This window comes from Lepisosteus oculatus, chromosome 4 (assembly GCF_040954835.1).
Source record: "Lepisosteus oculatus isolate fLepOcu1 chromosome 4, fLepOcu1.hap2, whole genome shotgun sequence".
Classification (NCBI taxonomy): Eukaryota; Metazoa; Chordata; class Actinopteri; order Semionotiformes; family Lepisosteidae; genus Lepisosteus; species Lepisosteus oculatus.
In genome coordinates, this window is record NC_090699.1 from 35,947,075 (window position 1) to 35,962,887 (window position 15,813).

Sequence of the window (15,813 nt, forward strand, 5' to 3'; positions counted from 1 at the left end):
ACATTTTGAAATATCTGCAGCAGTTAAACATTTCCTTTTCCAAAAAGGCACATTTTGACTTAAGTCTTCCAGAAGTCTCACATCTGTTTTTCTTCTCTTGTTCAGTTGACCTTTTGATGTAGTAACCTGTCCTCTTCCTAAATCACTTCAGTATTTAATATGTAGAACTCTTAAATAAAACCTTTGAGAGACAAATTTGTGTGTGGTATTTTTTTTTCCCTAATGAAGGAATCTTAAAATGAAAAACTTATCTTGGCTTTTATCATTTATAACTATTTGTGTCGCATTTTCTTACAGTTGTCTTTGTTTTCGATTGTAGGCAAATGTAGTTTTTTTTTTCTGCTGGGCACGCTGATAGGGTCTGTTTTGGCAAAAAGAGTGCTGTCCTTGACTGTCTTTGGCTGACACATTTAATTGGGTCAGTTCTGTATTTTCTTTTCCTCTGAGGACGGAGGTCAGGGACCATTGCATTGTTTTACGTACTCTGCAGCCCACAGATATCATTACCAGGGCCAGGGCCATTGCAGTGGTGTTCCAATGTCCCAGTAAACAGTCAGCCTGCTGACCCTAAATGTCCTCATTGCGTACCATTTAAATGCCATCCTCAAGTAAACCTCTGCTATCTTGACAATAGAGGCTTTGCCCTGCAGTGATATTACTCGTGCTGATGTCATGGAGCATAATATACTGGGACTTGCTTCGAAACCCCCAAACCTAGAACACGGCCACCAATTCTGATTTGGAAAGGAATTGATAATGTCTCGGACACAAAGATGCACAATAAAGAATGAGGTATTAGGCTGCGCATCTATGGACATTTTCAACAGTGGTTAGAAAATGAGGTCTCAAGAAAATGAGTTCATTTTTTGTATCTGATATTTAGCAATTACAGCATCTGTAAGAATATGGGTGTTTGATTGAGAATTGTAGGTAGCCCCGGGTGTTTCCCTAGTACATGTGCAGTAGTGTGGAATGCAAAAAGGGGCACATTTATCTTCTAAAAACAAACCATTGTTACCTAATTCTTGACACGACGGTAAACGAGTCACAAGGTGCCAGTGTCAGGTTATCCTCTCAAGCTAAAAAGTTTTCTCAAAACAGAATTAATTTCAAGCCGGCCTCCATTTTGTAGCCATGCCTACAGTTTTGAGCAGAGAGGTCTGTCAGTCTGATGACTAAGCTCCGATTAAAACACTTTGCTGTAAGAGGATTTGATCTACTAGAATTATCCAACTATGCATATTGATAAAGTTTTGGTACAGTACTTGTCTACAGTTCATTGGTTTAAGAAAAGAAGCAGATTATGGTATTTGTTCCCTTAGTGAGAGAGGCTCATTGTTTAATTTGGGATATTCAGTATCTCTTTGTACTTCTCTGCATTCCATTACGAATAGGTTGTGAAAAGCAGGACTGAATGCAGTCTCTAGAATCTTTCATTAAATGTTAGATGATGCTGTTGACTCATTAAAGCAACTTCACTGATGACTTGACAAGCATGGCAGAGCGAGTAATCCAATCTCTTATAGTCTTTTCAAGAATTCAACCTATTGTACATCCAGTCATCTTATCTCTATTATGCCAGTCAGTTTTTTAATATCTGTGCTAGGTAATGTTTGTGTGTGCTTGAGTGATTTTTTTTTTCTAGATATAGAAAATATACTGCATTGAGGGTATCTAAAACAATCGTCCCAGCCAGGTTCAGTTGAGGCTCAAATTCTGGGCACTTTTAAGAAACAGCCTGCTGAAATTCTACTTTAATTTAACCTGCAAATGAGCAAAACAGCCTGAATGGCATCCTCTCATACACATCCTCTCCTACAGCTTGTCGTGTTTTCCACTGAAACTTTTGCCAGGGAGCATGCCCGTGTATCTTTTATTCTATTTAAATCTGCACCAGAGGAGATTATCTTGCATATTTAGGGAGTCAGATCTACCAATATGTTCAGTGGCACCATGTAGGTAATGTGATTCATATTTGGAAGGAGAAACATTTTGAGTTTAGCGTGTTCCATTTGAACAATATCACTAGTATTGCATATTAATTTTCATATCTTGAATGTAACTAGAGCTAAATCTGTTGAACTATTTAATGATGAAATAAATAGTTGATCTCTTGAAATATTTAATGTTTTAAAAATTTACAGAAAATATTAAACATTTGTGTGCAAAGTGGTGGAGAGACTAGAACTGATAAAGGTTTTAGTTTGTAAAATGATGTAAAATTTTTAGTGATGTAAAATAGTTTATTTGGCTCCTAAAGATGTTGATTGGTGTACAAGCATCTCAGGGAAGTTATCTTTGTTCTCCATACTACTCTTAACTGCAAAAAGGTTTCCAGAGACATAGGTTTTTCATTTTTACAGGAAGTCAGACGCCATGGGAAAACATTCTCTCTTTTTGTACCTTGACCTGGATTCTAAGTTGTTTGCCAACTGAAGATCTCTGCACTTTTTAGATTTAAAAAGCACTATACCCCGTGATCCAGTACTCACACTTTGACTTTCAGGTCTGTTTAATGGTTTAGAAATACATCTGTCATAGATATCATTTAATTTGAGGTATTTAACAGCATTCTCTTAACCACAAAAACCACAAACCAGCAGCATATGAAGAATGGACTGGAATACAGTAAATGGCAATATTTGTGGGTTTCTATGAATCTTTCTGACAAAGTTGTACTCTTATAATTCACCAGTTATATTGTGCAAAACATTAGCAGTACATAGCACTCTTCAGATTTATGAAATGGGAACAAATGGTCATCTTAAAAGCAAATTGTACAGAGCAAAGTCATGATTGTGATAAAGTCCAGAAAACATGAGGGTAACATTTAGTCACACCACTGTATGTGGCATTTTGTAAATCCTCTGCTGGCAGGGATTACAAGGCCAAGATGCCTTGAGAGGTTCTGAAACTTCTGAGGGGGAGTTGCTCTAGGTCCTTCAGACCCTTTGGCTCCCGTTTGTGAGCTGCCTTCTGGAGTTTAAACCACAAACGTTTGATTGGATTAAGGGCTGAAGATGGAGATGGCTATATGAGAACATTTTGTTTGTAATTAACTATGTCTTGTCAATTAGGATGTGTGCTTTGGATCAATGTTGTTTTGGAGTATCTGTTTGGCCAAAGATAGCTTCTTTGTAGAGGGAATCAGGTGCTTGGTTATGAATTCCAAAACATTGTTGGACATTATAATCTTAAAAACTTTCACCCAAAACATGAGAACAGAACTGATGGCATTTGACAGGAAGGCTTGAGTGTTTTCTCAATATGAACTTGACCTTCCTTCCATAACTACACATGATTACATAACTACTGAGCATATCCAAAAGGCTTTCATGTCATCTCAGGCATAAGTCATGGTTCAGATTGTCAATTAGATAGAGAATACTTGTCTTGTCTAATTTGACAAATTTGTCTTTTTGTGGTTCACCCCAGAAGAGAAGCTGATTTGCAGATTCTTTTATACCCATCACCCAACTTGTGGACGGCAGTGATCATTTGCCTGCAGCCTTTGGAGAGTTCTCTGACCTTAACCATGATAATGAGTGCCGCTAATGAATGACTTCTCTGTCTTACCCCCTCTTACAGCCCATGGGAAATGTGGAAACCCTCAGTTGCCTCTATATAGTTTCAGAAGCTTCCCCTGCATTTGCTTGGAGAGGCATGCTTGGAAAACTGAATAAATGTGACTCATGTTTTCTAGACATCAGTTATTTAGGTGACCCATATGACTTTGCACTATGTAGTGCTATTATGATTACAGTTTAACTTTTTACATTGTTTCATGGAAGACGCTGAATTGCAACTCATTGTTTTTTGTTTCTATTTCATCAGGGGTATGAATACATGTGGCTAGCACTCTATACTTAGGTTTCCTTGTAATCATGATTAGGAAAGAACATCTTATTTAGTCGAGTTGTTAACATCACAAGTATTGATGGAGCAAAGACGGTTTGTGGTCTTCCTCTAAAAATGTTTCTATTGTATGACAGTGCAGTCTAAAACAAATTCAACATGGTAGATTAGCTCAAGAATGGAGAAAATGCTTCATCAGTTAACTTAAGAGAAAAGTTCGGCAAGGCTAAACTGAAATGTAGCCAGCACTAACACTCCTATTTTTGCAGTAGCATAGGATGTTCAATAACCAAGTAGTCAGGACCTTGGTTTAACATGTCATCTGGAGGGCTTGGTTCCCTATAGCACACTGCCCTGCTCTCTGTACTGGGGCAAGTGTGGTCGAGAGGAAGAGCTCCCCTTCCTCTGATCTACCTGTGCCACCTACAGCAGTAACCTGGCTCTCCTCAGAGGTCTCCCATCCCAGCACTGACCAGGTTCAGATTTGCTTGGTGTCTGAGATGTGGCGGCATAATGATGCTTCCCGGCTCAAAGAAAAGGATGAGGGATATTTGAAATTTATATTAAAATAAGAAAAGTCTCTGTCAGGACTGAGTGTTCTTGGTGCTAAACATTGTATTTTAGCTGAGAAGTTAATCATAGTCTATTGCAGCTATATGACGTTGCTGAAGATCTCCAACCACAAACGTTGTAAATATTTTATTTCTTCCCAACTGGAGCTCGGGTGATATGGGAGCACCTTTACTATTTTGTATGCAGATTTAAAAAAAGCTTTGAAAAAGTGAAAAGTAATATCCTTACGTTGAGACGTAAACAAATCTTGCATGAAACAGCATGGGTTGCTGTTTGTGGACTGCAAAGAATTGAGTTACCAAAGCACTTAAAACACTGTCACTTTCCCCCTGTGATCATCTAAAAAATAACACCACCTGTATTATGTATTTGTTTTACTTTCGTTGTCAGTAGTGTACAAGTGAAATAAACCCTTTAAATGTGAGTACAAGTACCTGGGAAGGGAATGCCTCAGCATGCCTTCATTTTGAAAAATAAAAGCACTCACAGAGTTGGTAACAATGACTGATCAAGCCTTTATAAGCTGAAATACTGTCGTTTCTAAAGAACTTCTCATTGGTGCATCATAATGCACTGCCACTGGCTGCTGTACATACATGAGACTGACTGAGAACTACAGTACATCAAGGGAAATTAAGCCTGAGTCCAAGAGGATGTGGTGTTTCTTTTACTTTTACTAGTACTGGCTAGCATTTGTTAAAAATACATTTGACATGAAAATGAATGAAGGTGGCAATACTTTACATAGCAGTTTTATACACAGATTTATTAACACTCTATTCATGTTTTGTCTTAAATGTAATTTGAGAGGATGCTAACATAAGATCAATATATTATAACAACTGTGGGTTTTGAATGAGAGAGTGCAAACGCCCTGTACTTGCCTGCTATCCTGCAGGGCTACTATAAGTTTTTATCCAAAGCTGGTCTGTGATACAGTCTGTCCCCGGTTTCTATGTGCCTTCTGCTGTACTAGCCAGTGTCATGTTTAATACGCAAGGCTGTGCCTTCGTGCTCAAGAACATGGTAATCATGTTTTATAGTCAGTCAGGGATGGCAAATTCTGGTATTTTTGCCATTTATTACAGTGCCAGTTTTTTTTCAGCAGTCTTTTATTAAAAACTGGTTGAGTTTTCAAAGATTGTAGAGTATTTTCTTCCAGTTAGCACACGGTAATTTAAACCCAGGATGATCTGCGCACAAAGCGAAGAATGGCTTGTTGTTTGCAGAACCAGTTTTCATGAGAGTGGAATCCTGTCTTTCCTCATGGTTTTCATCTTGCATTTTTGTTTTGTTCTTTGTCTGCTACTGTAGGAATGTGTTGCTGTTTCAGGAACAAACATTTCGCTTTGGAGGCCATGATGACGTAAAACACTTTTGTACAGTCCAGTTCCACGGTTTGCGATGAACTATTTTCAATTAAGAAATGGGGTCAAGCTTTTTAGCTTCTGATATTTAGTTTCTTTTTAATAGCTTTTAGATTAGAAAGCCTGGAAGCATGATGGGGAATTGAGAACTGTTTAATGGGTAGAATACAAAAAATCCACTTAAAGCTTTTACTTCTTGCCAATATAATTAGTGGAGGATTTTTTTCTTAATTTGTACCCATGATCTGTATTCTGGTATAGCTTGTAATCAGTTGTCCTGCAGGTAATATGGAAAGAGAAAAACAAGCAAGCTACAAACATTTTCAAAATGATTTAATTAAAACTTATGACTTGATGAACAGCTGATGTACATTAAATGTCAAATGCGCTGTGTTATATGCATGTAGCAGAAACAAGACTTCATACTTAATATACTTGTGGGCAACTGCTAGAAGAATCTAGCTGTGAGAAAAACAGGGATACTTCATTTTGTGTCTGTGGACCATCATTACATTTATACTATGTGTTCTTAAGTATTGAGTTAAAAAATAGCTAAAAGTACCCAGGACGTTTTTGAAAGCTTTCTTCTGGCTCACCAGAAGTCAAATCAAGTTCAGTGTAGCAACAACTTGCTGTCCTTGATACTGAAACACGCATATTATTTGACGCATCCAACTAAGTTCAAAGGAAGCAACAAAGGGGCTCAATTTGATGGTTAGCAATGTTGAAAACCCTGTTTCACACCTTGTTGAAAACCCTGTTTCATACCAAGGCTTTGTGGAGAACAGTATGAAGGTCTGCAGAGCCTGCTGAAAAAGAACAGGATAGCCCACCATCAAACACCAGAATTCTGCTACATTCCTTATATCCATTTTACAATTGTCTGGTCACAAATCATATAACCGTGTGCCAAGTCAGCATCATTGACACCGTCAGGTCAGTAAGGCGTAGAATATGAATCCATGCATCAGGCTTGAGGTGTACTTTTTGAATTTAGAATGGCAAAATATATCTGATTTTAGAGTTTGGCTGCACACTGGGGAGAATGAAGTCTGACTCCTTCGACACGCCCATCTTCAAGCCATTCATGTTGAACACATTGAAGCCACAACAGCCCTGTACCAGATGTTCAGCAGTGACTGAAGGAGCGGTGTCCCTTGCCGATAATACAGCAAGCCTAGACGTGCCCTGTGGAGACCACAGGGGTCACAGAGCCCTGGCTGATTCATCCGACACTACTCTTGACAGCTCTCAGTATTTGAAACTGAGAATAGGTGGTATTTTTTAAATAAAGGGTGTAAGAGTCTGCAACAAGCTCCCCTGCCATTGTGAGATCATAAATTAATAGAGATCATTAGATTAAAAACCTAAGGAGCTGAATGAGTTACATTTCCTCCTTGTGTTTTTAACCAATGTGTCCCTTAATTACACTGTTCATTTGTGTTGACATTTACTGTTCCACTGGCCTGAGCTGTGAGCCTCAGTCAAGGAAGTACTGGCAATGTTTGTGAAGAAACCAATATTTTGTTTTGTATCAGAACTTTGCTGGTGTGTTAATTATAGTGTGAACTGAGTAAAACGTCTGAAAAAGTGAACTTGCATACATTTATTCCTGAGTGAATTGGAAACAAACCCTGGTTAATGGATATTATGAGAGTGGGCTGTACTACACTTTAGTATTTGATGTATTGTAGGTTTCTAGTAGCCAGTTTTTGCAAAGATTAGTGAGAAACCATGTGCCTTTTTTAGTTTTTTTGTGGCAGTGGAGACATCACACATGTTTCTCTTTTTTTCATAAGGCTTTTTTTCATAATTTCAGCAAGTTAATAGTTCTTTTTATTGTAGAAATTCAAAGCTGACGTAATCATTCAAAGTTTTAGTTTACAATTTACTACATTTAAGAAAAGCATGAACATTTTAAGAAATTAGACTAAAGCTAAATTTATTACTGTGTATAATGATGTATACCAATTTATTTTTAATTTTACTCAAATAAAAGATTTTAAGTTTGGAACCTCCTTCCTTGTCTTCAGTTGGACTGGAAATACCACAGGGACTCTGCCTTTTCCCCACATTAAGAAGCAGTGATTCCAATTTCCTAGTGCCTTGATCAGGCTTCTAACTTAGTTTATGCCCTTAACCATGTATTTTATTTTCTTCAGGAAAGATTTTGCTGTTCTAGTTTTGCCACAAATCACAGTCTTCCTAAGTGACAGTTCTTTATCACCCCCATCCTATTGCTGTCATTTGCTTTTGTGAATTGTGGATCCACAAGTTTAAAAAGTTTAAAAAATTAATTATAATTGAATGTTATCTATTGAAATCATAAAGTTGTATAGCCTCTTGAAAGTTATTTTTACATTTACTTCTCAGTAGGGATTTAGCCTCTATTTCCCTGTACAGTACGTTTAAAAAGCAGAAAAGAGTTTGTATGTTCTTCCTGTATTCATGTGGGTTTCCTTCAGGTGCTTCAGTGTCCTTCCACAGTTAAAAAAAAAAATACAAGTAGGTTATTTTGCTTCTGGGAGAATTGGCTCTGCTGATTGTGAGTGTGTCTGTCCTGTAAGGGACTGGCGTTCCACCCAGGGTGTATCCTGCCTTTCGCCAGTTGCTTGCTGGGATAGACTCCAGCACCACTGCAGCCCTGAATTGGAAGCAGCATTTAGAAAATGGATGGATCAAAAATGCAATTAAGGATTACTCACTTGATAAAATTATTTAAGAGATGCATAGTAATTACCAAAAACAACATGAGTTTGAAAAAGTCAAATTGCACTTTTTCCAAACATTTTTAGTTTCGACAAGTAATCTTATAGGCGGTATCTCCTAAACGCAGCTCAAATATCACTGTTATGTGCCACATGCATTTCTGGAAGACAAGATGTTAGTGGTATTTCCCCCTAAAATCACACTCTGTCTAGCCAGTCAGAGGGCCTGCCCATGAGGCTGAATGCTCACACCCCCCGCCAGCCTGCTGTGTGACCCTGTTTACTGGCATTCCCTGGCACCGCTCCCCCGGTTTTAAATAAAGAGGGGCCTCGGCATTTAAATAGAGACCTCCCGCGCCTAGCGGGGCAGCGTGCTGCCGTGAGATGTCGGGATCGCTCGAGAGTCGGTCTCTTCCTGCCTCGCCCGCTGCTGCCCAGTCCAGTCTGCTTCTGTTCGGTGCGGAGAGGGCTCGCAGGGGAGTGAGCAGCCTGCCTGCAGCATGCCTTTCCTACTGGGAATGAGACAGGTACTTGTCTCGCCGCCGGAGCGCTCGTACAGTAGCCCCTGACCACTTTCACATCGGCTAGCTTTCCGGATCAGAAGAAAATTAAATGGTTAATGATAGCTACGTTTTTTTTTGGGGGGGGTGATCTAATTATTTTAAAACTTCTAATGTTTTCCCTCCTGCTGACTGCAGCTTGTGCACTCTCGGTCAGTTCTCTGTCATCTTTAAACGTACAGTGCCTTCCGACGTGTCAACATATCACCACTTTTTGATTGCGTGGGCCGTGTTTTGTCTTTGTGCGAACGGGAGTGTAATATTGTTCCCACAGTGCAGGGTTTTTTTCTCGCTTCTCAGTCGGCACAGTTAATGCGTGACACGTGCTCCCGGGCAGCTGCACCGGTCTGAGAGCCCTGTGCGTATCGCGTTACGCTCTGGCATTGAACAGCAGTGACCAGTGGAAGGAATGTGGAGGCTGATGTGGGTGAACTAGGTTTGATCGTGGCATCTCTCTCCTTCCGAGTCCTGTAAACTTTACTTCTATAAATTCAAGTAAGCCAGATTTCGTTTGTGGTTGAGAACAGGGTTCTTATTGCATTTAAGGCTGGTTGGATGTAGATACAGAGTAAGAATGACTCTTCCTTCACCTGGTATTGTGTTTTTTTCCCTCCCTAATTCTTACTACTGTAGTTAGTTCTACCATTTGCTGCCTGACAGCAGAACAAAACCCTTATTTTTTTCAGTCTGTTCTAATGGTCTCCATCACAGCTTTTAGATGCTTACTTCTGTAGTACACTAAGCTATCAAATAGAAAGATCAGCAAAGTAGTTTGTTTCTTTATCCTTTTTTGTATTTGAAGGGGAGGTTTATGACATAAGCTCAGATTTAATTTGACCTTTCAATTTGCTTTTATAACTATGAAGAATATGTTGATGTGTGGCATCAGCTCCATATTCTTGAATCCGCTTCCTGAAATGCAGTTGATGAGTGCAGTTCATCACTGGAATGGATATTGACGGTGCTTTTGACTGTGGCTTCACACTGTAGTGACTGTAGCCTGTTTGATTTGCGACCTACAAAAAAAGCCACATTTAAGTAGTTTTCAACTGGATGCCTCTTTTGAGGTCCACTGCAACAAGAGACGCCGTGAGCAGTGATGGAATATTATGACTCCTTAGACATACAGTCATAATGTGATGGCCCAAATTAATCTATTGGAAACTTTTGATTGGTAACGTTAAATTAGCTCAGTTTTTAACTTAGACCAGGGTTGGGTAGAACAGGCAGAATCGCATCAACGATTCTGCTAAACTGCCTTTGCGCAGTTAAGTACTTTATATGTAGAGGAAAGAAGTAGACCGAAAAGGCGCATGTTGTCACTGGCGGAGAAACTGTCAGTAACTGTTAGTCGCACATATCTGCCTCCATACCCACGAGATTGGGGAGCAGCCTTGTATAATGTGTCCTTTAGCTGGGTTTCATCTTCTAAAAACTTTTTTTTTTCTCTTCCTTAAAGGAGATCTTTTCCAAATTCTGTCTTTGGTTTCTTCTCTTATGGTTTGTAATATCAAAAACTGCCATTTTTTTTCAATCCGTAATTGTTTTTGAAAAAGCGTAGCATTGATTCCAGTGCCAGGAATTCTGCAGGGGAAAAACCATTTAGCGTTGCACGGTGGTTAAGCTTAGTGTGGGACCATAGGTTAAATATTGTTGTTTTCATGGCGTATAAGACTAAAACAAAGTGTTTAAAGAGAATCAAACAGGCAATACAGTAAAGCACTGAATGTACTGTAAGTTAGAAATTAAAGATATAACCTGCTTGTTTAAACTCTTGGTCGTGTTGTTTCCTGGGATTTCTTTCAGTTTCCTACCATAGGTTTTACTTTCCAAATGAGGGTCCTGCGTGAGCCTCTTTACACTTCATTGTTTGCCAGTCCCTTCAGAGCGTTACAGAATAATGTGCCTGTTCTAGCAGCTGCTTGCAGAGGGAGTCTTTCTTGACTTTGCTATTGCAGCAGATATTTTTAATTGCTTTGCCAACTGTCCTTGAAGTCTACTGTATGAGCCGTGAAGAGTAACTCCCACAACGAAGCAAGAACTCCCCTTTCAGAATTCACAGAATGGAAAATTCCACTTTGTTGTGTTGCTATGTTATGGTCCGCTTGTGAGTAAACTGTGCACTACCACTGCTTAGTACGTATGTTTTTTTTTTTTTTTAATGCCATTCGGATGGGAATGATGGATTCCCTCAACCTTTATTAAGTAACTCTGGAACTGCTGACTGCGTCAGATGGCAGCCTGTGGGTTTGTGTCACAGCTGGAGTGCACCCCTGCAGTAAAGAACCCTTTCCTTTGTTCTTTCCTATACGACGAGAGGGATGCCTGTGTAGGATCAGGCAAGCTGTCAGCTGCGCTTAAACAGAGGACCTCTGTGTGCGTTTATTAAAATGACAAATCAAAAGAAAATTAAAAGAATTCCAGAGTTTTGTACCCGACCAGGGGAACCAGTGTCTGTGTGTGTTTTTGAATGTATGGAAAGAAAAGGCTGCTGTTCATATGAGATGTATCTGTGGGATGTGGTACTATTTTGTAGCAGGTGCAATGACATGTATTTATGTGCATTACAATTCACTTTGGTAATCAATCCAGTTGATGACAAATGTTCATCAGCAGGGTGTCTGGCTTGAAGGTCTGAGACCAGTAGTGTGCATGTCCACTATTGGAAGCACCAAAAGCTGTACATTTTTGATGCATGATGTTGTCTTGTGGGATTCTCTCCCAGTCGGGGAGCTCAAACAAACATTTCCATTTGACATTGAGATGCAGATGCCAAACAGGGCAGCAAAGGGCAAGCCAGTTGCCTGGGCGTGATCAGTGTAGAGCTGTACAGTCGGGCTGCTTTCAGTCACTACCAGTGAAGTCTTATGGCAAATAAAAACCATTGATTGGTCTGTTTTACGCAAAACTTAGAATATTGGTGTACACCACACCCACTGACATTCACCGGGGCAGTCTAAAGCCCACACAAAACAGTTTTTCATTTCCAATGAGTTCTGGGCTCTACTGCTGGAAAACCCACCTGGGGTGTTGCTCCAGCATACTCATACACCGCGGTATTATTCTAGCAACACGTGAGGCATATTGGTTGCTTGTTCTTTTTTTTACAAGGCTTATGCTGCAGTAAAAATCAGTAGGATGTATTGTGATGATCCATCTTTCACAACTACACCAGAAATGCTGTTCTCACTGTTTTGGCCAGGTATATTTCTCAGAAAATCTGCTCCACAATTCACAGAAAGGAATTAGAGCAGACGACTCCGCTGGACGCCGAGCACTACTTTAATTTCTGCTGGTGTTATTTATAATGGGGAGTTGAATGTTTGGTAAGTACAGTGTAGACAGAGCGAACATATGACACCAAGCTCACTGGAGTATATTTTGATACAGAATGTGATTTTAAATCTGTCCTTAAATAGGCTTGAATTTCTTAACTTGGCATTAGCCCTTTGTTGAGATTAAATGGTAAATGGATTAAATGAGATTAATTGCCTAAGACCTGTGCACAAAACCCGTGTAGTATTGTTCTTGAGGAGTCATGTTGCCATGGATTGTCCATATAGTATATGCCTTGTGAGTGCCTTTAAAGTAAAAGTGTTCTTTTGCTAGAAAATTGTTTAATCGGTGAATGTACATTAAGCCGTGTTAGTGTTGCAAGGAATAAATTCAGTGGGACTGACTTGTCTGCTAGAATAGCTACCGTAGGTAACTCTTTTTATTAACTGTTAGTCAATTCCAGTGTGTTAAAGCTCTGCTGGGAGACCATTAAGCCCAATTAATTTCTCCTGCCTTGAGCAGGATCTGATTTCCATTTAACTTGCACCCTGTTGTGAGCTAATATTTACTTGGTATCCTGTGGAATTGGTCTGTTGTGTAATTTCAAAAATGCCCTTGATTACCACAATATGGAGAGTACTCTGCTGAAGAGCTGCTCGATTCCACTGTGTAGTGTTGTGTTCTGCTATATTCAGTCACTTGCAGACTAGATACCCAGATCATGCTTTTATCGTATGTTTTTCATCTGGCATCCATGCATCTGAAATTCTGTTTTTATGGAACCATAACAAAAATGTTTTTCTTTGACTTTATTTTAAAAATGTGTAGTGGTGTCTGAGTACAGTGTTTCAAAATTAATGAAAAGCAGACTGTCAAGGTTAGGTTAATCTCACGTGAAATGCTTTATGTTCTAGGAAGTGCATTAGAACTACCGTTAGTGTTGTGAAAGCTTAGTCCACAAGGGTCAGAGCAGTTATTGTAATGCAACCTGTGCGATAACTGTGCCTAGCAACTGATCTGTGTACAATGAAGGGCATTTCATCTCCAAACAGCGGGAAGAATTTAACTGCTGAAGAAATGGAGACTGTAGATGTGGTATTGATTTAGCAGTGATGGCAATAATGAGAGACAACACTGTATCTACATCTTAATATCAAAATATCAGAAAGTTGATGGAGTCTTGTACAGTCATTGCAATGCACGACAAAACTCTCTCTGCATTAAATCTTAAAATGATAGAAACTGTTTCTTTTTGTCCAAAGTGAGTAACTTTTAATTCCTTGCAGTAAGTGCACCATTACTTTTGGTTGTAATCACATTTTACGCTATTTTTTCACACCGTTTTACAAGTAGCAATCTTGTGTTCACAATATATCTGAAACAGGTGGAAGATAAAGTGAAATTTTAAATTTTGTTCAACGTTGTCAGCGTGGTTACAACTGACCTGATTTATCAGTGAAAAATGCTAGAAGTAATCTGAAATCTACAAATTGCACAATATAGAATCTGAGTATTAGCTACCTTACCGAAACTACTTAAAAAGTAGTTTAGCCAGCAGCTATATCATGCTGCAAGTCACACTGATAGCTGATGTGTGGTGAGCGTTCTGGTGCAGATATAAATTGTTACCGTTGCATCATCCAGGTGGGGGCTACACATTACCTTTAAATCGCTTTGGATGTATTATTATTAATAAAAATTGCTTTTGATCCTTATTCTTGTACTGTACATGGATGAATGCCTCTTTTTATTACGGGGAAAAAAATGGGAAATAAGAACTAATTGTAGTTATGTTTTGTCTTTCAGAACAAAGTTGTCTGCTATGGAGTGAACAATCAGAGCTACAGCTGTGAGTCAGGACACTGCTGTGGGGAGTCTCAGTGCTGTAATTACTACTATGAATTGTGGTGTAAGTTCTTTCATGATTTATGCTTCAAATTGTTTATCCTCACTCCATCTGGAGTTAGATTTAAAATGAATGTTCACATTCTCCTGATATTTTCACTTCTGAGCTCTGAGTAATTCTGCAACTTCTGAATAGACTACTTCTCCAAGTGCCTGCATAAGGGTTGTGTGTATCTGTGAAACTGGTACGATGTTAGTTCCATTCAAGCTCCAGAAGTTTTCTCGAATTACTTTACCTGGAATAATTAGAAGTACATTGCATGGCAAATTTAATTTGCAAGTTTAACAAATGGAACACACTGTATGTAATGTGAAGGTGAAAATTGTATTCTGTAATGGCAGAATGCCTTTTATTGAAGAGCTGTGTGTCATTGCACAGTTGCTCAGTTATGAAAACCAGAATCCCAAAACAGAACGTTGCCCTACCAGTTAGACATACTGTTCAGAATAGATGTAGAACTTGTACACTCCACTTCACCAACCCAGATACCAGATGATATTCCCAGATCTCATTATGTTCCCAGTAGTAAAATGACACTATTTTGTTGTTAGAATTCTTCTCGTTGGCATCAAACTCCTGAAATAAACTTAAGTATTTAAAGAAGCATACAGGACCTTCTGTTCAGAAACCGTGAAGGTCATGCTTTTGTTTTTTTAACATTCTTTGACTGGAAGCAAAGATCAAAAGTACTGTATGATGTGTTAAGATTCTTTTGATGCTTAGTATATCATCCTTGTTTATGAATGTATGGTTTTAGAAAAAGCATACCTGTTTTGGATGCTTTTATATATTTGGCATCATTAGATTTAATCTTTCATGACCAAACATGATACACACAAAAATATGTGGCTTTATTGCAGAAGCACTTAATCACCTGATTAGTGAGACTTGATTGCACACAGGTGATAAAGTAATTTAACCTGCTGAGTATGATTAAAATCAAGGAAGAAGTATCTTGCTTTTAAGTAGAACAGTGCCTTTAATTTATTGGTACATTGGAGTCTGGACTGAGACAGCACACTGCAACTCTCCATGAGGGATTTACAGTCAGCAGGTTTCTCCCCTGGTGAGACATTACAGCCAGACAGTCTGTTAAATATAGGCCACAATCTGGTAGACCAATGAGGGGTTCCATGAGTGCTAATCTGGCCTGGTATGTCTAATTGCTACTGAGCTTTTAGGAGATGTTAGTAGTCTCACTGTATTGTACTGCAGTCATCAAATCCGGGGACATTACTTCCTGCCCTTCATGTCCATGATACCTTTCCAGCAGGACAATGCACGTCATCATGCTGCTTGTGTAACAACAAATTTATTATGAGATGAGACTGAACGTTTGTTGGAAGAGCTTGTATGACATGTGGCATCTAGACCTCAAAAGACCGTGAACAGGCAGGTACTTGTTCAAACCCTATGAAAGACGAGAGGTAGAATTCAATTCGAGATCTTGATTGCATCAGCAACTTTGTACAAAGTGTGTTCCCATTGTACAGCCCCTATTGCTGCCAGCGGTGGCCACAACTGCTTCCAACCTGTGACTTTCTCAGCAGACCCCCTGTTTGTCAGTA

At 39.1% G+C, this 15,813-nt stretch overlaps 1 protein-coding gene across 2 annotated transcripts in view; it reads left to right on the plus strand.

The window, feature by feature from the left end:
- wbp1la (WW domain binding protein 1-like a) overlaps window positions 1-15,813 on the plus strand; it is a 29,497-nt gene that overhangs the window by 4,384 nt on the left and 9,300 nt on the right. The window contains exons 1-2 of one of the 2 annotated variants that reach the window (XM_006630811.3): window positions 8,817-9,030; window positions 14,146-14,248. In XM_006630811.3, the coding sequence (XP_006630874.1) occupies window positions 9,004-9,030; window positions 14,146-14,248 (130 nt within the window). In that variant the 5' untranslated portion in view covers window positions 8,817-9,003. Of the gene's footprint in view, window positions 1-8,816; window positions 9,031-14,145; window positions 14,249-15,813 lie in introns of those variants that run through there. The other variant, XM_015347500.2, reaches the window with a different exon arrangement.